The sequence below is a fragment of the Pleurodeles waltl genome, chromosome 9 (assembly GCF_031143425.1).
Source record: "Pleurodeles waltl isolate 20211129_DDA chromosome 9, aPleWal1.hap1.20221129, whole genome shotgun sequence".
In the NCBI taxonomy this organism is placed as follows: Eukaryota; Metazoa; Chordata; class Amphibia; order Caudata; family Salamandridae; genus Pleurodeles; species Pleurodeles waltl.
The window spans coordinates 938382090-938407327 of record NC_090448.1 but is presented as its reverse complement, the minus strand read 5'-3'; the positions used below and the strand labels follow the sequence as shown (position 1 = coordinate 938407327).

Sequence of the window (25238 nt, the reverse complement as noted above, 5' to 3'; positions counted from 1 at the left end):
AAGGCACCCCCTTTCTCTGCACTCGCACCAGCACAATTCCCACCTTGAACGCGTACAATCATACCTCTCACTCTTACATGTACACCTCTCGCAATGGACTTAATGGAATCCATGCACCGCGGGGCTGATGGACCCACTGAAGAGCAGGAGGAGGTCACACAGGCACGCCACTCGCCCTGCAATCACACAGGGACACTGCGGTCATGTGATCAGAAAGCAGTGAAATTATGGACAAACCTCATCATAAAACATCAGTCAGGGACACTGCTCTGAATTTATGGACGTTTAGTTTAAGGAGTGGACAAGTGGTCACCTTCGGGCAGCAATTGAAATCACATCATTCCAGCTTACCCTTACAAATCCTTATCAAGGGCTTGCTCACCCACGTTGCTGGGCCATTATGTTTGACATGGTAGCCCTCTAAGGTGAGGGGAGCCAATCAGAATACAACAAACACTCTTTTTGGGGACAACACACAATTTCTGCCCAAGTAAATCTTTTACTCAAGGTAATTAACAATTGGGCGGAACAAAGGCCCTCTTCTGGGGGTAATTCTTAAATCATTTTCAGCCGATTACATAAACAGAGAGGTTTTAAGGCATTGGCAAAGTAGGCTCTAGCACAGGGTCCCAGCCCTTAACCTAGAGAGTCTTTGTGTAATTACCCAGAATAATTCTTAAACTGATTGTTTTAAATATAGTTTTCCTTTAATTTATTTTTAATGTGGGTGATGTGTGAGAGTCTATTACAACGTTTGCAGAGAAATGAGTTTATGTTTCAAGCAACATCCATAAAATCATTTTAGATCAAAACAAGAGCTCACATATGGGAAATGAGAAGGTGCTACTAAGATTCTTTGCAGTATTATTAGTAAGCTGCTGCGGAGTTATAATATTGAAAGCACAGGTCGCTATCCCTGAATATTAGAACACATTTACAATATGGACCAGAGTGCCTGTGCACTGTCAATGACCTGGCCAAAGGGGGCATGAAAGAGTTAAAACTGGATCATTAATTCAAAGCTGTTCCAAACAGGCGTCCCAAAAATGCATTTGGCCTGGGGCCCCCAAAATCCTTACGATGTCTCTGCACATAAGGTCCGACAGATAGTAGTGAGTTTTACAGATTCACTTATACAGAGCAGGGGTGTTCGAAGTTTTTATTACGTGAGACTAGTCTCACAGAATTCGTGAATATTGCCCAACCCTTCGACTGCAGGGTCTGCGGCTTTCACAACACCTACGCACTTGTACAGATTTCTCTCACTTGTGCCACTAATGTGAGTGCATACCAAGTTTAGCTTTTTTTCTCGTGAGCAATGTGAAATTGTGTCACACCACTAAGTGGAAAGCATTTTGTATGCAATAACACAACTTGGTCAGCTTATACACTAGCATTTTAAACTCCAACTCCAGTGCACCTTTGCAACCTTTGCACACTTTTTATAGTTTTTGTGAGAAATACCTAAATCTCAGAAAACAAAATTGAGACACAGCACAACCCTAAAACACACATTACAGGGAAATGATCTCCTGCACTTGACATTGGGTATTAATGGGACCCGAAGACGGTGCAAATGGTACCGACCAAAATAAAAGCGTCTACCCACACGGTCAGCAGCAGACTAGAGTAGAATTAAAAACCTAAAATTACTTGTCTGGGGACTTAAAAGGTTAGAATTCACATTCTAAATGAGGAGAATACTCACGCTAGGGACCAGGTCCTTTTCCTTAACAGTGGTTTGATGTGCTCCCACTTAGCAATGTCCATTAAAATCTATCAGTCTATGTGGTATTCTGACCTTTCGAAAAGTGTTCCAAGTTCGCCATAGGAAAGTGTTTCTGAACAATATAACAACAGTTGTATTTACAGGTAAATACAAGCGTAGCCACACTGATGGGGTTGGCCTGCATCTATCATTTAACGTGACCTGTCCAAAAGCAGAAATGTGGTTAACTTCCACCCAGACATGCTAAAATTCTAAACGTTTCTGCAACTCTGTGAGCCATTTGTATAAATATGGCATTGTGTCATAGGAGATCCCAAGGGTCAGAGTGGCTTCATATTTACTTTGAATAGGCAGATGATTGAAGAATTGAGTTTCTGATTTTGCATCTTCTGAGCCCAACACCTTCAGCTGCTTGAATAAAACTGCGGTGCAGATATATGCCGAGGTTATCTAACGGGACTAAAAACAATCGCTGTTGGGGCTCGTTTGTGTGTTCTAAAGGTTTTATGGGAATATGTACTGGATAGAACACAGAGGGGCAGTGCTGTCTATTGCTGGTGCTCGGATGGTGAGGTAAGTTTCCAGTTGTATCAGAATACATTTATTTAGATTTCTTCCGTGCTAAACTTAGTGAGCTCTGCTGTCGGGAACCCAGTGTACATTACTCACCCTGCTGCAATCGCCCTTTCACACTGTTCAAATATAAATGCCTTTGTGCTCAAATATTGGTCACTACAGGGATGTCCTGTGCATCTAAATAAATCGACCCATCTGTTCGAACTGAAACCAAATTTCTTTCCCATAAATTGCAGACTACTTTTACATGGTGCCCATGTGTCTTTTCTGATTTAAAACAAATGTAATTGCTTAGGGAGACCAAAGGTAGCTAGAGACTATACAAATGATGATATGTCAGTGCCGACAGTAAATGAAAATGACATCCTAAGAAAGCAACACATTTATCTAGGGAACACCAGTGCTTCATGTATGCCAATGGGGGCAGGAGGGGCCCACCGGCACTTAGTTTTTTTTTTTTTTTTTTTTTTTAACAAACGTTTATCCGGAGTTACAGAGAAAAAACACAAAAGGAGGAAGAGAAAGATGAAAAAACTGTGATAAAATGAGGAAGCAAGGAGAGTCTGCAAGAGTGTGGTAAATAGGCAAAAAGTGTAGGGTGGTGAATTTAAGAGGCACGATTTGGAATCACGATTGTGCAAACTTGGTATTCAGCATCCCAACCTTTGATAGTGCTGGTGGCAGACTTAACAACATTTTGGGCCCCGCACTTATTCTGTTACAATTTAAGCACTGGAGAAAACATCTTCATGATGTATGTATAAGAATCTATTACATTTGTTTGTCACATTAATTAATTAATTTTCCTGTATGCTTTAATGGCATGACATTGTCTTATGCTTGTGTGTGATATATGTTGGGTTATCATGAGCGGTCAGACACAAACGAAGGCATGCATTGATATATGATATATAAACTATATTGAAGCAGTTGAAATTCTGTTCTGCCTAAAAAGGATGACGAGGACTCTATTGTAATCAGAACACATTTTAGGTTTAGACTGCTGACAGCGCATGCACTGTCACAACAAGGTTTATTGTTCATAATACGAGGTATGGAGCCTGCCCACTGCTTACTATTTGTTGGCTTAATTGTCTTTGCTGCCTCCTAACTGGCCAGTGCGTGCCGACTTCACTGCCGCCTCTTTTGTGTGGAGCATGGACCAACTCCTGGTTAAGGTACTATTGCCTACTTCCACTCCCACATCCACTCTTTATCCATATTATTTCTTCCCCTCCCATCCCCACCCTTCTCTGTGTTGCTTCTTTCCCTCTCACCCCAGTGCTGGCGGCATCATAGCACTCTTTTTCTAACTTTACTTTTAGCCATGCCGCACAGCCACGCTGCTGTACAACATGGCTAAAAGACACTGGCAAAACCAAAGGCTCTCCCATATATGAGACCTATTGGCTTTGTCAATGCTTGTTTAAAACCGAATGTAATGTCTTGAGGGTACAGACATCACTTTGAATTACATTTGTACAAGCACAGGTGGAGCCAGTATGGCTCACCTTAATAGTATTGCCTGGCCTTTGGTTTTTGCAAGTTCAATTTGCCAACACTAATTTACATTATCGGAAAGAAAAAAAGATAGATGGCTTGCTGATTCAGAATAGCATTGCACAAAGCAACAAAATACAGATGCTACAGAGTGATGATGTATATGCGTGCATGCACCACCATATATGCACACTTGTGTGTCATGAGACAACAGCCATTTTTTTCTTTTTTTTAAATTTTAACTTACTATTCAAAGATGGTTGATACCAGTCTAGGGCCCTCATTACAACCCTGGCAGTCCAAGACCGCCAGGGCTGTTTCGACGGAAGCACCGCCAACAGGCTGGCGGTGCTTCCTGGCATATTACGACCGCAGTCGCTTTTTCCGCCACAATGGCTCCAGCGGTTGTAACCCGCCAGTGCAGCGCTGCCCAGGGTATTACGAGTCCCCGACCGCCAGCCTTTTTCTGGCGGTCTGAACCGCCAGGAAAAGGCTGGCGGTACGGGCAGTCGTGGGGCCCCTGGGGGCCCCTGAATAGCACATGCCACTGGCATGGGCAGTGCAGGGGCCCCCTGACAGGGCCCCATGCAGCTTTTCACTGTCTGCTATGCAGACAGTAAAAAGCGCGACGGGTGCAACTGCACCCGTCGCACGGCCGCAACACCGCCGGCTCCATTTGGAGCCGGCTCCCATGTTTCGGCCCACATCCCCGCTGGGCCGGCGGGCAGAAACTTGGTTTCCGCCCGCCGGCCCAGCAGGGATGTCCAAATGGGCACCGCGGGAGTGCGGCCGCAATGGCGGCCGCACGGCGGTTACAGCTTGGCGGGCGGTAAAGTTGTAATGACCCCCTTGGTGTTAAAATTAACAAATGTATTAAAGCATAGTCAAGAGAAACTATGGATCAGGTAACCAATTGCAGCTGCCGATTCCTCCAAAAAATAAGAGTTAACATAAAAGAACACACAACTGGGGGCTTGGGTAGGGAGTTTTGGGAGGGGAATAACATTTAAAAAGCCAGGAGTGGTAGGGAAAGCAGCGAACAAATGGTATCAGTATGAGCAGCACACAGAGATTGGGGGCAGGTGTTTGAACAGAGATGCACACAAGGGAAAGAGCAAGAATAATTATGCACTCCCAAGGAGTGCTTGGCGAAAAAGAAAAAAAGTAGTTCCCCGAATCTAAGCAGTGTAAGGATACAAGTTATTCAATCAAGAGGATGGTAAATGTGTTATGCTCCAGTGGAGGGAGAAACACAAGAAAAGAAAGCATAGCCACTGAATAAGAAGCAAGCCAAAGAACTGACCCAAGGCCAACTGTAAGTTTTGGTATTGTCCCTATGCCTTTCTACAACATGCAGCTAAACGCTGTTTTTAGGTGGGACATGAAAAAGTAAAAATGGCAAACACCTATACGCCCTGCTTGTTTATTTTAAAGGAGATGCCAAATATGCCAATTATTACAGTTAATAAAATGTCTCAGTTTTTATACAATGTAGTAGTTTTGGCTCTGTCTGGAGCAAAAGATTTGTTTATTATTTAAAAAAATATTTTTCATTGTTTTTAATTGACATCATACACTAACTGTAATTACAGGCCGTAATTCAGTTACATATTTTCGTACGTACATTTCTGGAGGGATGAGGTTCATCTTTTTGCAAATTAACATTATAAAATATAAAAAACTTAAGCAACCCATTCATATATTGTTTCAAGAAACCTCATGACTACGCAGTAAGCTGTTGTGAGGTTAATACAAGCCCACAATGATTGAAGTCTGCCCCTGCAGTATGAGGCACGATGTATGACATACACTAAGGATATATTAATGAGAAGTGTATCAAGTTGTCTTGTGCACAACATCTAATGAAGAGCGTGGGTGTTGCGGTAAATATATATTCCGCAAAGCTCTGTATCACTTTGCACCACAAATCTAACAAAGGGTGTTTACTCAACCCGCATGCCTCTTCATGTCTCAAATCCTCTTTCCCTGCTCTAGCCTATAATTTGACATCCCTTTTCCATTTACCATACGTGGCCCTGTTATTTGCCTTCCACGTAACTGGCAATAAACATTTGGCCAGTGCAAATGCCATGTCTAGTAATCAGCTTAGTTGATTATTTAATGAATACCCTTTCTTGTGTAGTGCCCACCTAAACAGTGTAACCTCTAGGCACTCCTCGTCTAGGCAGATGACATCATACAGACATCTAAGTAAAGTACTTTATGTGATGTACGGATCTTCTCCAAGCGGGGACACCGTTTGGTGCAATGGAGCGGTGAAGGCTTCACTGTAACTTGTGTGTTAAGGAGCAGCGATGCCTGTATATTTATATATATATATATATATATATATATATATATATATATATATATATATATATGTGTGTGTGTGTGTTTTTCACTGAAATAACCAAAGGTTGGTTACAGGAATGTTACAGTTAGGTTCAAATTTTACACACAAAAACCACAGAAATTCAGCAGTTATAGTTAAACTTATCTCAAGAAACTATAACTCGTACCTTAAGGTAACTATAACTTGCACCACCACCATGCACAGTTTTCTCATCAATACTTTTATTGCAAATGTTGCAGATATCATCAATGATCTCATAGAAGATGTCATAACTGACGTAATGTGTGGGGTAATTAGCAGTGCATGGTGAGGGCGCAAGTTTATGGCACGAGTTATAGATACTCAAGTTACTTGAGGTAACTAACTAGAACAGCTGAATTTGTATGGTTTTGTATGTGTAAAATCTGAACCTAACTAGAACGTTCCTGTAACCTTTGGTTTTTAGTGACTTTTGAAGGTTTTTCTAAATTATATTTCCTAACTATAACGTCCCTTTAACTTTTGTTTTTTTCACTGATTTTTTTGTGTTTTTCATAACGTACAGTAGCATTTAATGAGCATATGGTAATACAACATCGCTGTGCACAGCCTCTGGCCGTGCGGGGCAGGGGATGGGCCACAGGACCTGGCCTGTGGCCAGGCCCTGCGGTCAACGCCCCACATGACCCAACTCCACAGCATGCAGACCTTTGGCTATATGGCCTGGCCACCAGACCCTGTGGCCAACCCCCCCAAAGGCAGCCAAACTCTGGACGTCTTCCCTGAGCTGCTTTTGGCCCCGGATACCGCATCCCCCAGGGTCCATCACATTTTGTGGGGATTGAGGCAGGTGTCCCCGCTCCTTAGGCAGTTTCTGCCTCTGAGGACGGGTACGCCTTATTAAAATGTAGGAGGGGAGGCACGCAGCCCTCCTCCCAGGCTAATTTGGGGCCAGGGGACTCCATCCACCGTAGCCTGGCCAGTTACTAAAGGGGTATGTGGTCCACCCTGCCCCCCTGCCTGGGCCAATTTCAGCCAATGAAACTCAATCCCATAGGGCCTGGCCAAAAAGGTTGGGTGCCCACCCAAGGCACCCACTATATCCTTGTTGAGGGAGCCCCAAGGCTCGTGGCCTCAGCCTGTTCCCCTCATCCAGCGGGAGCTGGCATTGCTCCTGCCTACAGTGAGCTGCTTCAAGTGCTGTTCCTTGCGGGCAGGAGCAATATTCAGATCTGTTTCCCTGCCCTCATCATTGCGGGCAGGAAAACAGATCTGAAGTCCTCTCCCACATGGTGGGAGCATTTCCAAAGCTCCTCCCAGCTGGGAGTGGACTTCGTTTTTGCTCTCGCTTGGTGGGAGCTTTGAAATTGCACCCACCAAGCAAGAGCACATACAGGTTTCTCTGTCCGCACCAGTGCAGACAGGGAAACTGAAATGTCCTGGGGTGGGCATCTTAGGACATAGCAGGAGCCATCCCCGATAGATGGGATCCCCGGAGCCAATAATGGCTCCAGGAGGGGGCCCCAGAGCCCCCCATTTTTAAAGTGCAGCTGGGCCCCGGCTGAAGGGGTTCCCGGGGCCAAATTGGCTCGGGGAGGGGGGCTGTGTTTCTCCCAGTATACCTTCTTACCTATGGCTAAGGCCCAGATGGTGGGGTCCCGGGGCCAAAACCAGTCCAGAGGGGGCTGCGTGCCCCTCTCCCAGTTTATGTCTACAGCCAGGCCCCAGGGGATGGGGTTCCCAGTGCCAAAATTCTCCTAGGGACGGGGGCTGCATGCCCCATCCCCTTTTTTGAAAACTACAGCCGGGACTCAGGGTGTGTGGTCCCCGAGGTTTGAAATGTGCCAATTCAGGGATGCCTGTCTGGGTGTTCACAAACTTTTCATGGTATCCACAATGAGTTAAATGCTACAACATTTGATTGAATATACACAGAAGCATATCCATTCACATGGACATATTTACAGTTTGAGAAATACAAAAGTCAAGTTGTACTCGCAGTTTGAGCCACAAGCATGCGTAGGTGGAAGTTAACTCTTACAAATGATTTTGTGAGTCTAGCCCATTAATATCATATATTGATGCATACAATTGCTGTGTTTTCTTTTGCCCATCCAGTTCCAAATTGGAAATATTGGCCTCTCCTTAATCTTGTAACCAGTGCTTCAGAGATGGCACATATCCAAAACTTGTTCAAGCAGTCTGAATTAACTAGTCACTAATTACCTAATTGCTTAGAAATTCAACAAATAGGGCTGAGCACCCAACTAAGACAGTTGCTACATAAGTACTAATATTTGATGTGTGTGTGGCCTTCGTCTTGGCACTTGACCCTCTCAAGAGTAAATGCATGACGTTGCCTGTCCCTAGATGTGCATGCCATACTCTGCCAACATGCTCAGTTTAGAACAGGCTTCTCCAAGCTACTCGTAGCTCTCCAGCTACCCGTCAGTAGCTTTCCTGCATGCAGTCCAGCCTACTAAATTAGATACGTTTGCTTGATTGAATTAATACATGTATACCAAAATAGAAAAGGGTATATTCAAGAAGAAAAGGTGGATATTTTCAGAACTCCGTTGATTTCTGGAGAAAAATGGCTACATTTCCAAAATATATTTAAAGCTGATATTTGAGTGCTAAACCATGTGGCATTGGAGATACTATGTACAAATGGTATTACTTTGGTGCCTGAGGCATTGCAGTTATGGCTGTTATGTACCACCCATGTAGAGGCATTCCATATTGACAAAGACTTTTTTTTACATTACTGCTGGTAACCATGCCTTGAGATAGCTGGTAGTCATCTTGGATGCGGTGGCAACTAATGTAATCTTTGTCTGATGTAGTCACTATTACAACACTAATAATATTGGTAGCTCTTGATGAGTTTCATTGAAAGTAGGTAGTTAAAGAATCTGATAGTTACAGAGATAGAAGACTGGGGTGGGAGAATTAATCTGCATATACGAACATAGGAACAGGATAAGAAATTAAGAAACAACAGGAACAGGATTTTGAAAATGAGGTCAATGGTTAGAAAATCAAGGGACAGGTTAGTAAAAGAATCTGACATATACAGAGAGAGAAGACTGGGGTGGGAGAATTCATCTGAATATACGAACAAAGGAATGGGATAAGAAATTAAGGAACAACAGGAACAGGATATTGGAAATCAGGCCAACGGTTGGAATATCAAGGTATAGGTTAGTAAAAGAATCTGACAGATACAGAGAGAAAAGACTACGGTGAAAGAATACTTCTGTGTACCCAGAGAATGCATTGTTGCCTTCCAAAGAAAATAGTAAGTGGGAGAAAGTAAATAGGGAACTCAACAGAACAGAGAAGGCATTTTAGACCCTGCATAAAATGACAATGGCATGATCCTAAATCTCAAAACACTGCAGCCTTTATCTTGAAGAAGGTTTTTCAAAAGGTTTCATATTTTTAAAATTCTTCATGTATGTTATTTAGAACTTTGCTGGCTTCACATGCACTTTTGGAAGTGTCCTCCCACTTCACTTGGTGTTATTTAATTTTCTTATTGCTCTTTTTTCCTCTTCTTTTCATGAAGTATTTATATTTAAAATTAACTATGTATGTTAATATATTAATGTTTTTATTTCTATAATAATGTTTAAAAAACATATTAAATTTACAATTATGAAAAATCAGCCTTCAAGCCCTCATTACGAGCTGCCCGTGATCTCTTTTGGGCCTAACCAATTCCAGTTCCCCGTTCCTAAACTGACCCTCATTTCTTAATTTACAATTGCCCAGTTCGTCTGACCCTTGGAAACACCATTTGGGCCAGATCTGGTATCTTCAGTTGCCAGAATTACTAGACCCCCTAACAGGCCATACGCAATGAGGGCATAGGAGGTCTACAGGCATGCATTTCATTACACAAACCTGTTTTGTTTTTCATACCTTTCGCTATTCTTTTTACTACTTGAGGAACTGCTTGTGGATCCAGTTCGATTACGATTGCTTTTGCCGTCTCCAAAGCTCTCTCTTCGGCCACCTGCTGATACAAGCTCTGTAGAGCTGGTTCTTTTGACAGTGCTTTGTGGAGAAAAAAAGTAAGTATTAGTTATTTCTAAATGCTAAATAAATATTGAATGTTCCTACTGCACATCAATCATGGAATAGTGGGGTTTATGAAAAAGGATAAATATCTGTTTCCTGCAGCCAAATTGAACCACTATGGATGGAAGACCATTCTTGATTGTACCACAGACGCGTCTGGATATAATATAATTTTAAATGTAGATTTTTACATCTGCCATTTCATGAACATTTCACATGGTTCACAAATACTTTTGAATGTGACTGCCTGCAACTGGACTAAGCAAATGACAGACAATATTAGAGCCAAGGAGAGAAGCAGAATGATGATTTTCCAAAAGATTGGCCAGGGTTCAAAGCTTCAGAAGATGGTCCCAAAGTGATAACTCTCTGACCACTACAAAGAAGATGGTGTTTGCAAGCGAGACTTAACTTGCTACCTAAAATAGAGATCAAAGCAAGAAGGAAATAAGAACACATTCAACACCTGTCTGTGCAGGGACGCCAACTTGAAATCATGCTACACAAGTTGAGGTCCTGTAAGAAGTGGGGGCATTAAAAGCAAGGCATCGGGAAAGGATTCTAAAATTCTGAAGGTGTAAGGGAAAAGTCACATCTGTCATTCTTTCTGTTATCCAACCAGTATGCCTATATCTCCAAAGTAATAGTAATTTTCTTTAAGAAACTCATACACCTAAAAGCAAAGAAAGAAAGAGGATTCATTAGACAGTGGCCTCCTCTCAATGAGGAGGGGGAAGTAGGAAAGAATCTGAAAGAAGAGAACGTGATCTGAACTACTTACAACACTCCCGGCATACAAATATTGGACAGCGGAGCCAGAGAACAATTACACAGAAACTTACAGCATCTAGAAATACCAAGCCTTATCTGAAGGAGGGCCCAACTGAGCAAAAACTACAATCCAATTGTATGTCACTTTCCATCTGATTCAGCTGCTAACTCTTAAATGTCTCTGAGGGAGGACCCTTCACTGGGCATGGACTAGCGCATGAAGCCTCCTTTGCAGTAATCTGTGTGGCTATTAAGGGCATAATATGCCAGGCTACCCTGTGTGCACAAGATCAGAAAAAAATGTTTTTATTGGTAATACAACGTAGCATGCCTTTGTATACTATTTGTTTACCCTGAAGGGTATCTTGGTACTTAAATGACAGATGTTTATTGGCACCAAACTCAGAGGTTGATCAATGTTTACATCTTAGTTTTCCCTTGTTTTGTTGTTTTCATTCTTGCTGGTTTCTCATCTCCAAGCATCATTTCCCCATCTGCTTTTCCACGTTCAGTCAAGGTACAGACATTCAATTACATTTGGGATTAAGGGTCTCATTACGAGTTGGGCGGTACCAGGGCGGGACTGCCAAACAGGCAGGGAGGACACCACCACCATATTACAAGGTTTCCACCAGCCTGACTTGGCTGACCATCAGAAACCTTGAAGTAGAGTGTTCCCACTGGTCTGACAGGCGGGAACAGAGCTACGAGATAGCACAGGCTCCTTCAAGGGAGCGGAGTGCTACCTCGTAGCACAGAGGGCACCGACCAGCACCCTCAGAATGCGCATTGCCCATTCCGATGGTGCTGGGCAGGGGGCCCCTGCAGTGCCCATGCCATGGGTAGAGCTTGGGCCTACCTGTGGCCCCCAGCTCTTGTTCTACGCCAACCTTTTCATGGTGGGGAAACCACCCGAGTTAAGCGCTGCCCTGGCTGATTAGAACCAGGACAACCGTCACCCCATCAGGATCCTGGAACCTGACAGAGACGGTGGTCTGCTGGCGCGTCCGCTTGCCAAACTCATAATGTCGCAGTCGGACCGCCACAGTGATCCAAACACCACTGCAAGGCTGCCGGTTTTGTGAGCGCCAGCCTCGTAATGAGACCCTAAATATTTGATTTCCTTTTAATATGCAAAAGCCAGGGCACAATATAAATAAAACTAAAAATCAAGTGCCTACACTTAGTATTATCAAAGAACTGGAATCTGGTGATAAGTGGTGTAGATACAACATGGAGGTTTGGTCCAGGTTGCTCTAAATTACCAGATGCCCAAAACACATTTCAGCCAAATTTTGTGTCACATGAAAGACCATGAGTAAGCCCCGGCTTGTTATTCACGAGTATATTGCATTCAGTAACTTTAGTTTTACTAAGCTTGCCAAATAAACCCCAGTATACAAAGCACAGTAAGCCAGAAATCCTGGGCTGGTTGTGAAGACATGAAGTCGCATGGCAGCTCTGGCAAGGGAGAACATATTTCTTTACAAACCATTGGAGATTCTTTCACATAGGATCCATGGCTCAGTAGAAATGATTAGCAGTTTCCTAGGTGACAAGTGCCCCATGTCACATACAACACCTTCACCAGTTCTGCCTTTTTAAACTCCACCACTATCCATTCTGAAATGATCACATGTAAAAAGTTAAACCTAGAATGAGTGCAACACACAGTTTGCTAAAATGACAGAACTGTCTGAATTGATGCTACAAGCCATGTGATAACGGAAGAACTTGCAACATTTCATATCAGCTGCAAGCGGTTATTGTGTAATTATATGTTGAAGAGTTTTGCTGCAAGAAAAACAGATATATACATTTCTGCTGATGGACAAAACATTTTTAAGTTTATAAATAGCAGTGTTTTCCTGACCTAAACCAGGCCACCAGTGCTGCCTAGTCATGGATGACTCTTAACCCACCTGGGCTTTGAGACAATAGGTTGTGGCCATCAGAAGAGCGCTAGGTTCACTTTTCCCAGAGCAGCCAAATGCACAAATGTCATGTCATACGAATGTCTGCAGGTTGAAAAAACATCAAGACTGGCTACAAACTGGGATCTGGCATGCCATTTGGCTGCTATGGGCTTGGTGTTGGTGCTCCTAGCAGAATTAGCGCCACACTTGGCTCCAGATAAATCAAGCAGAACTGAAGATTTTACAATAAAGAAAGGTGCAATGAAAAATACATGACAAGCTTATTAAAAAGTATTTATTTTACGTAAAAAGTTAATGCTAAAGAGTTAAATTTTGGTTCATTCAAAACCCACATTCACTGCACTGTTTCTCGGTGCTCCTTAGTGTTCAGTTAGACTACATTAGGTGAGATTTCATGTAACAATTAGTGCAGGGATAGAAGACTATCTGTGCAGCTATTGCATCCCCACCATTTATGCATCCCCTGCATTGTTTTGTTTTTTGGCAACATGTGTTTGGCTTCTGATCCTAAGAAACACCATAAACTATGTTTGATGCTCCTCAAGGCACCATTTGTGTTCTGTGAGACTGTGCAAACCCTTTGTTGGTATGCACACTCCTAACTCCCTAGTGGGTAGCTCCCCTCAGTTCCTTTGCAAAGGTCTTTACTGGTGAGTGCATTTATAATGTTTTGGGGTACACAGGCAGCACTCATTGGTGTTTGCTACTGGCCTAACCCTCAAAATTGAGCCCATTAGCCTGGGGCAAAGGGGCCCACAACACATTTATAATTACATGAATGTTCACAAACGAGTTTTGGTTTTGCAATGTTTGTGTGAGCATGAGTGTTTGCAAATGCCCCTGAGCACCTGCCATTATAGCTACCCTTAGATGCTCAGGGGCATCTTTTGGTATAAAACATTGATTGCTAGGTGGAAGAAGTTTGAAGTCCACAGACAAAACTACAGCCTACAGCCACCTCTTCTCGGCTTCCTTTGTCTCAGAATCTGCGTAAGGGGACTACACACGGTTTCCTGACAGAGCTAGTACTTGGAGGTTTTAAAAAGCAAGGGCTATGAAGCACAGACCACCCAAGTGCATTCTGAAGGAAAGTCAAGGGGTCCCCTTTATAGAACCCGCTCTGCAGATTAAAACTCTGCCCTACTCCAGTTGGTTAGATTTCTGAACTGGAGTGATGCACTGAAACAGGTTGGAAGTGAACTGCTTGAAAACTGCTAAATGCAGGACACTCCACTCCAGCTCGAGGAAGAACACTGGCAATAGAGAGACCGTCTTGGACCCTGATCTGGAGCTTCAAATAGGTGGATCTTAAGTGCTGCCCATTTTGGTATGGCTACACACACCCTAATCAACCTTGTATGCCAGTATACAATGATTCAGATGTTTTTTGCAATGTGATAACTTGGTTATATTGTAATTCGACTCAAACTGCCTCTCCACCTCCTTTGATCTGAGAGTTGACTGCTCGTCCCCAGCTACAAAGAAACTTCAGAGGCCAATTTTCCAACATAGAATCAGTACTCTGACACCAGAAATCTATTTTTCGATTTTGCTTGGTATCATCCCTGAAAATTCATGGACAGGCAACAACGCCTGAACATAATCAATCACTGTTGCTTCTTTTTATAACTGTATATGCAAATGTTTGCTCTGTGGGCCACTGCAGAGGGAGAGCATTTTGAATTAGTGTGGGGACGTGCTTTGCACCTGGGATTCGCTGTCCCAGAAGCCCTCAGGTCAGGGGGCAGCACCAGGAAGCAGCACCAGCAGCCACGACGAGCAATTAAAAGTGCCTTGTGTTTCCTGCAGTGTGGTACGCGCTTTGCACCGGGGACTCGCTGTCCCAGAAGCCCTCAGGTCAGGGAGTGGCATCAGGAAGCAGCAGCATCAGCCATGACGAGCGCTTAAAAGCGCCTTGGGTATCCCACAGCTCAGGGCGTGCTCGGGCCAAGGGCGGGACCGTCCGTGCCCGTCAGAGACAGACAGAGGCCGGGCTGGGTCAGCCCTCTTGGATTTAAGGTGGGGATTGTACTTCGGTTATCTTGACTACTACTTCTCTGATAAAGTTGTTACTACTCCCAATACAGGCTAGAGGATGGAGACGCGCAAAGCACAAGGGGGTCCTGTGGTGGATGCTACTTTATCCAAAATCCCCAAATCGCATAAAACTTCTTACAGATCTTCCAACTGTGTCACCAACGAAATTGATACCTTGGTTGAAGAAGTAGAGTCTATGCTGAAGGGGAAAGAGAGGTGGGACACTATGAGGCTGAAAAGTGTGTCTTTTTTTTTAAGCCCAGATTATCCAAAAAGGGAGAGACAGCCTGCAACAGAGACGCCCCAACAGTTCTGTCAATGCCAGGTCAACTTGACGAACCTAACGTAGAGGCTCTGAGAACTAGCCCCCTACAAAAATCAGTTACATGTGCTCAAATAAGTAGTGTAATAGTGCAATAAATTCCTTACACAATCACTTTTCGCTGTTGGGGGATCTTGACCACTCTCCAGGAATAAGTAATCCTGATTTAAATTTGGAAACAGCTAGGCACCTGCCTACTGGCGTGCACTCCCTGGAGGAAGTGGTCAATCTCATTATTGGTCTAAAAGAAGAGGTGAAGGAGCTAAAACAAATGATGATGCAGGTAATTCAATCTACTTCGACCAATTGCAATAAAAGGGATAAGGAGAGCACCCAAAGAGAAGGTTCGAAACACACCCTGCCTACTTCTGTAGAGCAGATGAACGTACCGAGCAAGGACCCTATTAGGTCAGCCGATAGGATGGCAGCAACCTTGGGCAGTTCCAATAACGGCCCCAGGGTTAGCAGTTATAGCAGCCCTTCGCTGCTGTCTCGCCCTCACGTAGGAAGGTCATGGAACTCCACTAATGGGCAGTCTACTGTTAACAATTACAATAGCGGTTATCCAATTTATATGTGTAAAGTTCCTTTATTACCTCCAAATACACGAGAAGATAGCCTGTCGCTAAAGAATAAAGTCACCCACTTGATAAGACACATTCGACAATGTGGTTCTATCATATATGCAGATATTATCTCTGCCAAGCGCTATACAGAGAAGACAGGGTGCTGGGACGCTACTGAGTTAATGTTATCTAGCCCCAAGTTGGTAAAAGGTTCAATATCCTTGGAGGCACGTAATCCATTATGAATGGTTCAAACATTGTTTTTAAAAGCTCGCGAAAGAGTCTCAGACTTTGACTATCTGGGAGTCAGACTAGAAAATTCCCATAAATGGTCAGCCCAATTGTTAAGGTGTACTATGTCCTTGAAACAAAAGGCAGGGGTTATTCTGAGATTTGCTGGCAGATACCCCAGCTTTTCCATCACACCAGTGATGGAAATATAGAAAAGTCAAGCCACAGGGGGAGTTCTGTATGGTGCAGCGCTATGGGGCCATGGCAAATTGCACGATTTAGAAAGAGTGGAGAATTTGTTCCTAAAGGCCTTGTTAAAAACACCCTCAATCTCCCCTACGTTGCCTATTCGAATAGATCTGAATTTGCATTCTATTGCAGATATAGCTGCCATGAGGCCATTACAGTATTGGATTAGGATTTGGTCTATAGATATTTTAGATCCATAAGGGACATGGCAAAGAGTTCTGCTAGGCGCCCCACAAGTTGAAAAAATTGCATGGTGTAGTTATGTAAACAAAAAAAACACTTTTTTAAAACTTGGGTTGGGCTCGCATTGGCTAGACCCCTTACACCTTCCAAAAAATGCTATACAGATTTTGAAGGATGCATACTGGACGAGTTTGCAAGTAGCTGAGTTAGCATCAGCTCCGTCTGGTAGCATGACAGACAGCTTTTTATTAGTTAAGTGTCATTATGAATTCGAGCATTATTTGGACATGATTTTACAACCATTAGCACATGCACTTTATGCTAGATTTAGAATTGGATCCTTACCGCTAGGTGATCTTACTTCCAATGGAAGCAAAACAAAAGCCAAACAGACTCTTGCCCAATGGGACTTAAGACCAAAGAAAATATTTGCCACGCCTTATTCCATTGTCCTGCTTATAAGAAGCAGAGGGCTTGGCTCTGCAAATCCCTGGGCATTAAGGTTCGCCACTCGCCCTCAGGATTTGCAGAACAAGCCCGCAAAGGACCGTGGTATGTGCGGTGGCAAAGTTCTTAGACGCAATCTGGCATATTAGAGCCAATTCCCTAAGCACTGATGTACAACCTTTATTAAAAGTCTAGAATTGTGTTTTTGATTAACATGATGTAATATACTGTTATTACATGATACGTTTGTTCTTTGCATTGTTATATGTACATGTTGTTTTTATTTGAATTTGTTATCTCGAGCCGTGATGGTGTCGGCTGCATTCTAAGTTCAAGAGCTTCCCGCTTCTGGCAGTTGTCCGAAGCCTCTCGTCCTGGGAGGTTGTTGTTCCTGTCGTGGGTCCTTTCTTACAATAAAGAAACTTACTGAAAAACTATCAAGACGTTCCTGGAGGATTCTGTTATTTCGAGGAACACGGTCTTTGGTGGAATACATTTAATGCTCCCCACATGTGTATACATATACATATATTTTAATAAGTTTTAAATTATCACAGAGTGGAAGAATGTATGCCACCAGATATTAGATTTTGAGGATTCTCGTTTTAAATTTATTACTATACTTTGTGATTTGAAGTAAGATGATAATGTTGAGAACTTCATTCTTTGCGAAAAGGACCCAATGTTTTATTGTACATTGAATTTTGAAAGTGAGATAGAATACAGATGTTAAGGCTCTCGTTGCAATAGTTTGTATTTGGCACAAGTTCTTAAATCTAATTATTTTGTTTTGGACATATTTAAACTTTTAACTTATATTTCAGATCTTGTGTATGTTGTATAGGAAGAATTTGGACGAGGCGCCTTTTTATTACTTTGAGGATCTTATTATTGTCTCTTCTTCTTAAACTGTTTTTTCCCCAAACTTAAGATTTTTGTATATGATGTGCTTTTATGGTATTTTTGCCGAAATAAAGCTTGATATTGAATTAGTGTGGGCTTATATGTCTGGCTGTGGATTTTTAGCACCAAAATAGATTGACATGTTTGTTATGTCCAAGTCGTTTCCACTTTCCTGAAAAGCAGATAAAGTAGAGTGTTGTTATGATCAATGGGGCTTATTTTTCATGAGTGATTCTTAATGGGGAACAAACAAATGAAAGACAAATTTTTATAATTAAGAGTAGACCTAGATAATGTAGCAGACCTATGGTTTCAACCTATTTCCTAAACTGGATGGAGGGTTACAGATCATGCAGTAAGTAGCCTTGTAGATAAATGTAGTGAATTAGCTGGAATTGGTGGTGATATGAATACATAACCCTGTATGTTGGCTTTGCCAAATTTTGCAGATGAATGTGGAGTGAATTCTTAACACTTTAGGGACCATGGGTTTAACATTGAATAGGTTTTTAAAAGGATACACTGTTAGATAATTCTTTGAGAGAGTGGAGATGATTGAGGTGAAATACAAAACCAGTTTCTTGCCTGTAGTAATGGTTCTGCAGCTGAGACTCCTCTATGTGCACATACTGTGCGTTATTCTGCCATTTAGTGGTTGGGTCCAGAGTTGCTTGTAAATATAACAGGTCTTTTTTTACTGTGGGCATCAGCCAGAGTGGAGCCATATGACTCACTTAGACCTCAACAGTAAGCCCAGAATGCCTAAAGAAGGTGGTGGTAGGATCACATGTAAATCTAAGAGAGTCTCAAGCTTCCAAATTATGATATCTTTGGCACCCTGAATCATCCTAGATTCACATGCTGTGCACATATTTTGTGGGAGTATTGCGGAAGAGCTTTTGTTGGAAGAGTATTACTAAATGAATGTTTCAATATTGTCTGACCTAGTACTGCCTCTTTTTGTGTCTCAATATCGGTACAATAATGTTTTGTGAAGATATGTGTTGATAACCATGTAAAACCCAGACCTGTTTTTTAACGAGACATAAGCTAGAAAAAAAAGGTAACGTTTCTCCCTTTTCTGTTAAGGTTGCAGTTGATTAGTGTTGTTTGCCAGTGTGTAAGACATTTGTATTGTTTGTACAATTCATCTTGCACTTGTTGCTTTCATACAAGTGATACCTAAAGTGTGAGGGGCATGCTCCAGGAGAAGATGTGGCAGTTAGACTGTCATTGTTGTTTCTCTGTGCACATCAGATGTCATCCAGCAAGCGATTGTTTTGTATGAAACCTAATGCCCATGTTCATGCAAGGGTAATTAATGGCAGGTGATGGGGCATTTGTGAACTCCCATGCTCACATGGACATGAATGTAAACCCAAAACAGATATTTGCAAACATTTACATAATAATAATGTGTTGTGGGCCCCTTTGCCCCAGGTCACTGGATTCAATTTAGAGGGGTAGGCCAGTAGGCAACACTAGTGAGTGCAGCTTACAGACCCCAAAACACTGTATGCAAAGGGATTAAAGAGACCTATCTGTAGGGCTCTGGTTCCCCTACAGAAGAAATGATTTGCTTTTTGATTACTCACTGTGCTTTCCAAACAATATATTGCTCTTCTAACATCTAGGGAATTCAGTTCCCTTTTATCTTTTTTTTTTTTTTTTTTAGGTGTTTGGCAAAACGTGGGAAGTTGAATAGATTGTTTAACGTGAAAGTGAGGCACCACTTTAGGAATAAACTTTGGATGCCTTGTCATAACCACCTTAGCTTTGTATATCTATACACACACATACATTCCTGCCTAGCAATAGTGCTTGCAATTCACACACTCTCCTCAAGGAAATGACAGGAATTAGAAAGGCTCTTTAGAGAATAAGGAACTTAAAATGTATTGTATGCTTAGGTCCAAAAGGTATTTACACTAATGTTGCCATTACTAAGTTTAGATTCCACTGAGAGGCTAGTGCTGAATGCAAAACGTGTAGTCTCATTGCTCCTTCCAGGGGTCTGGCAGATTAAGTGTATTCTAAGTGTTTTAATATTGTTTTTATTTATCAATACATCCTCACACAACTTTAAGCCTTCCTACTCTGCTACTGAATGAAGAATACACCCAACTCTCCACCAGGGCCAGTTTTAGCGCTGGTGGCGCCCGGTCCAAAAGTCTTTTTAGCAGGTACTTTTAAATCGCTAATTTCGTAAAATGTTTGCTAAACACAGCACCCCCCTGAGGTCAGCTCCCCCCCTCCCCATCCAGGTCAGCACCCAGTGCGGCCGCTCCGCTTGCACCGCCCTAAAGCCGGCACTGATCTCCAGTCTCCACCACTGCATCTGCAGAGGGGATCAATTCAGGGAATGAGTCCATCATTCTATCCCTCAATTGTTAATTTTCTGGGCTAAACCTGGGTGAAAGATTGTACCCATGTGCTACCTTCAATATCACGAGTACAACATAATGTGTATCACTTTAATAATTTACAATATAACTATGTTTCAATACTTTAAGTGTTATTTGTATTTATTTATTTGTAGAGGATTTTATAGTGCTATGTTTGTCACCTTTCAGTCCCTTGAATGTACAAGTACATTATAATTTTTATGAGCAAAGTGTTTGGAGTGATATCCAGTATCATGTGATAGTGTATGTAAAGAAATGACAAACGTTTTGGGTATAAGCTCTTGGTCTGCTGCTCACCAATAGTCTGCAGGTTCAGCTGTGATAGAAGAGACAGTTTGGAAGAAGATGCAACAGATATTTCAGTTGGATACAACAAAACAGTGTGGGTTGAAACTGCAAAACTTAACATAGGAATGAGCAAAAGGTTTCCATTTTAAGTTTTGCAACAAAATGCCACTTGTTTAAATACAGCTTTTGTGGATTATTTTGTCATTTTTCAAAATCTCGTTCTATTAACATAAAACAATCATCAAAGTACCAAACACAAGGGTCATTTCTGACAAACGTACAATTTATGAAAAGATGCAAACTCTGGGAAACCCACCTGCGACCTCTGTACGTTTGTGGGTCGCACTTTACCAAAAAACATAGGAGGCGGCAATATTGAAGTTTATGAAAATAAAAACGGCAACAAGAATTGATGGAAAGCAGACATTTGTGTTTCACAATCTTTTTTGATGGATAGCAGAAAATGTCATCTATATTTTAACGTTTGGCCCACGTATACGTCAACAAAGAAAACGACCTCTACATCACATTGCATTTACATGGGAAAACAAATCTAATACGCCCTCACCTGGGGTTCGCCTTATTTAGTTTGCATGCACTGAGGAGGCTCTCAGACTTGCTACATCCACAAATAAAGAACAAACGAGAAGAACAGAAAGAAGAGCAGATATGTTCATTATAGAGAGAAAATAACAGACAAGTGTAGATACAGTTCACGGTTATGATACAAGAGGGATTGATATAAAAAGTATATAAAAGAGATATGAAATATTAAAAAACATATCACAGATTAAGCTTCATCATGTCCTAGTTACAGACTAAAAATATGTGAACATATGTTGCCATGATAATGTCTTACCTTATCACAGCTTCCACTTGCTTTCCTTTAGAGCAGTGGTTCCCAACCTTTTGACCTCTGTGGACCCCCACTTTATCATTACTAGAACCCAGGGACCCCCACCGAATCATTATTGGAATCCAGGGACCCCCCACTGTGCCATTACTGAAAGCTTGGGACCTAATCTGTTAATGTTATTAAATTTTCTAAGCAGTCACGGACCCCCTGAGGAGGCTTCGCAGACCCCCAGGGGTCCCCGGACCACAGATTGGGAACCACTGCTTTAGAGTAATACTGATAATATAGAAGATCCCAGTGCACAATTGTAAAAGTAAAAAGAAATTAATTTGACCTTATTGGCAGTTACTTTTACAGTCTCTTCTACCGTATCCAGCATGCTGGCTGGATTACTCTGTCACTCTGCTTGGGAAATGGAGCGACAAAGGCAGCCCAATGAGCCAGGCAGGCAAAAAAAAAAGGTATTTGAAGGTTGTGGTCACTGAAAGTGTTTTGTTGCACTCCACTTATCTGTGACCACAGAAAACCCTGTGAAGCATCTCGGTCGTCCATGCTAGTTGACAATGTGACTTCCAGAGGTGCAAGATTGTAAGCATGCCTTCACAGACATTCTCACCCAAGAAAGGGATGCTGAAGTGTGTAGAAAGCGCGAGAGAGGGAGATAGAGCACTGCGTGGAGGATGTAGGCTGTATGCAGTATTCTGGTGAAATAAAGGGACAACACTACATAAAGGCGGCTGTTTAACTTACAACTGACTCTTTGCAACGGATTATCACAACCGATGCTGTAAGTATTTTCCGAAAGAAGAGCTGCTCATAATAACGCAAATGTGCTGATGTGTAGTCGATAATGCAAGAAAAGGGGCTTATTTCATATTGCCTCATTGATATGAAATGAAGCAAATATTTAAAGTGCATGGTCACCAATTGAGTTCATGGTGCTGGGAACTATGGAAACAAACAAGAGAAAGCACATCAAAGGAAAACACATCAGGGTTCAACAGGAATGATGGGTTTTGGAACCTTCCTAAAAGCAAGATGGTTAGAGAGCTGATGCAGAGTTAACAGAAGATGATTTCACTGCAGAGGAGCCAGGCCATGAAATGCCTAAAGCACTGTTCCTCAACATGAAGCAGACTTCAGCAATGTGGGGAGGGACCAGGGGAATACAGGCTGAGACGATCCCCATCCCATGTGCAAGAACACAAAGATTTCAACACTGGCTTTTGGGAGACACCAGTGCATAATGATCCTGTTCACCCTTATTACACAGAGTCACAAATGTATTTTTCTATATTTAATTTACACATTTCATCAGGCCCCCTTCATTATGGCTCCCTCCTTTGTTAGTGGTTCCTTGGATTAATAGAGCATGATTAGGCAGCACGACTTTGTTATCACCTGTGGCTCCGGAACAGGTTGCCTCGCGTGCTTCAAGAGACCATTCATCATGGAACATTCTGTAAAGCCCTGTAAATGCACATTATCTGCTGATGACCAGGTGAAGGGCTTGTCAGTCTTTACCTAATGGCCCATCTCCCGAAGCAACAAGATGCCTTTGGAGGAACACAGTGCTTTTTATGCAACTGATTTATTGCTCTCATAGAATGTTCAGTTCCTCTGTATTACAAGTTCAGTCATAACAAAATCTCACCCAGTGTGCTCTGCCCCACCAACATTTACTTCTACAGCAATCTGCTACTTTTTCACTGCCTCACCCTGGATTCCCTCTTCGTGTCCAATTGTAGGCTGCGTCTTATGTCTCAAATGACCTACGATGGCCATGTTTGTGTACGCAATGGAGAGGAGGGAAAATAATGCAGAGGCAAACTGGATACGGATTCTAGTGATTCTTTCCCTTGCCATACCCATGAAATATTTTCTATATTTTTTGGGAAATTATTTAATTTCTGTGAAATACAGATTTTATCCAGTAAGGGTGCCTAGTCACATTATTTTGCCACTAGCTTATTGGTTTGCCGTTCAAGACAGTTTATTTAAACAATGAAAGCCCTATACCATTCTGCTAAGCGTTACCATGATCTTTTGTTTATTCAGCATATTCTTCATGAAAGGGGCCTGTTATTAGTTGTACCTCACTGGCAGCAACTTCTGCTAACATTTACCAGTATCCTTGGTTCAAGCAGCAACTCTTAATGGCTGCTAATCAAAACCTGGGTTTTATAATTGCATTGAGGGCTAATTGTCAGCTATATCTTACAAGCATCAGTTTGAGAAATCTGTTCTAAAGAGAATGTGTTTTTTACAACGCTTTTTTTCGAAATCCCCACATTTCTTACCCATTTAGTAAAATATATTTCTCTTCCGTCTACAAATAACCAAAACAGCGCTGTATTTCACCAACTGCTTTCAATAAACATTTTCCTGTATAAAAACATCTTGTTCATGCTAACTGTAGCAAATTAACCATGTAATGTAAAAAGCATTGCCTGTAACATTTAATATTGTCCATTTCAGGTTTCTGGTGGTATTTACAAATTATTTGTACAGAAGACATATAGTAGGTAACTCTATAATATGATCCTACATTGTAATCGAGGGGCTCTGGTGACATCATAAGCCATCAGACTGAGTGGTTTGAACATAACACACAAGTGTCCTTTAACAATTTTAACACTGGGTATTCATTTTGGTGGAATTAGTTAACATGAAAGCAATACTTAAAAAAAAAAAAAAAAAAAACTGGGCTATGCTGTTTGCTGCAATGAAAAAGAAGATAAAACTATAAATACAAGGCTTCAGATAACACAGACTTTAAATTCATAAAGCACACATTCTGGCTATTGACAGAGATTGTTAAAGCTACTGCCAGCAAGCCATGGGTAACATCGGCCCTGATTGTAATTACAACGTTAAGCTTTCTTGAACAGACTGCTTGTTAAAAAATACACAGTGGTTAAACTCAGACACTTTGAAACTACTCCTGCAGAGTAGACCCAACGGCGGACCATGATTGCAATTAGAATGTGGAGACTTAATTTAACTGTTACAAACAAACTTCTAAATAAACTATGGCAATCACAAGCTACAAATGTCACATCTGCGTGTGTGGTATATGCTTTGGCATTTTATTATGTGAATTCTTTAACAAAAGGTAAGTGACCAAACCAGAATTCAAGGGGTTAAATGTGTGCAATAAGGTAAATCACATTGCAGAGGCACCCTCTGTTTACTAGGACGGTTATTTTCCTGTGTAAATACATCGTTAAAAGCAATCTATGAGGCAGTAATCTGAGTTTTTCGAATATCAAGTTTGCTATACTGTGGGAGTAAACTCAAATTTGACCATTTAAGGTACTAATTGCGTGAATGTGCATGTTAGTACCGTTGTTCTAAATAACGTGCTTTTTTCACTGCCCTGGCTAAACGGACAACTAAATCCGTTGTACACAATTGTGAATAAAAAAAAAAAGAGTGCAATACTCGGAGTTTGTCCTCTTTTTTAAAATGGGCAGTAGAACTAATTTACAGTGATGTGTTTCTACCTGGCATGGTATTTATCACATTCATCATAAATCCTTTTTCTATTTAGGTAATCATTTCAATGAATTTTTAACCATGTAATAATGCATCGCCATTGGTACATTATAGGACATGTAGTTTTAATTAGTTTATTCAGTTAATAGATTGGACTCCCTCTAGAGGTTGTTTCATTTTCACTATATAAAATCTCGTTCTTATTTCTTGTTCTTTTACCCCAATACTGCATCATGGATCTCATACTACACTGGCTGGCACTGTTAAAGTCAACAATTTTCTGACATGGCAAACAAAACAATTTTTACAGTAAATTTACCAT

The 25238-nt window shown here is 41.8% G+C and overlaps 1 protein-coding gene across 12 annotated transcripts in view; it reads right to left on the bottom strand.

The window, feature by feature from the left end:
- Nucleotides 1–25238, bottom strand: part of EML1 (EMAP like 1) — a 752203-nt gene that overhangs the window by 231281 nt on the left and 495684 nt on the right. For 7 of the 12 annotated variants that reach the window (XM_069208309.1, XM_069208311.1, XM_069208303.1 and 4 more), the window contains 2 exons: nt 21131–21181; nt 10065–10199 (listed from right to left, as the gene is read on the bottom strand). In XM_069208309.1, the coding sequence (XP_069064410.1) occupies nt 10065–10199; nt 21131–21181 (186 nt within the window). Of the gene's footprint in view, nt 1–10064; nt 10200–21130; nt 21182–25238 lie in introns of those variants that run through there. The other 5 variants (XM_069208305.1, XM_069208306.1, XM_069208310.1 and 2 more) reach the window with 2 other exon arrangements.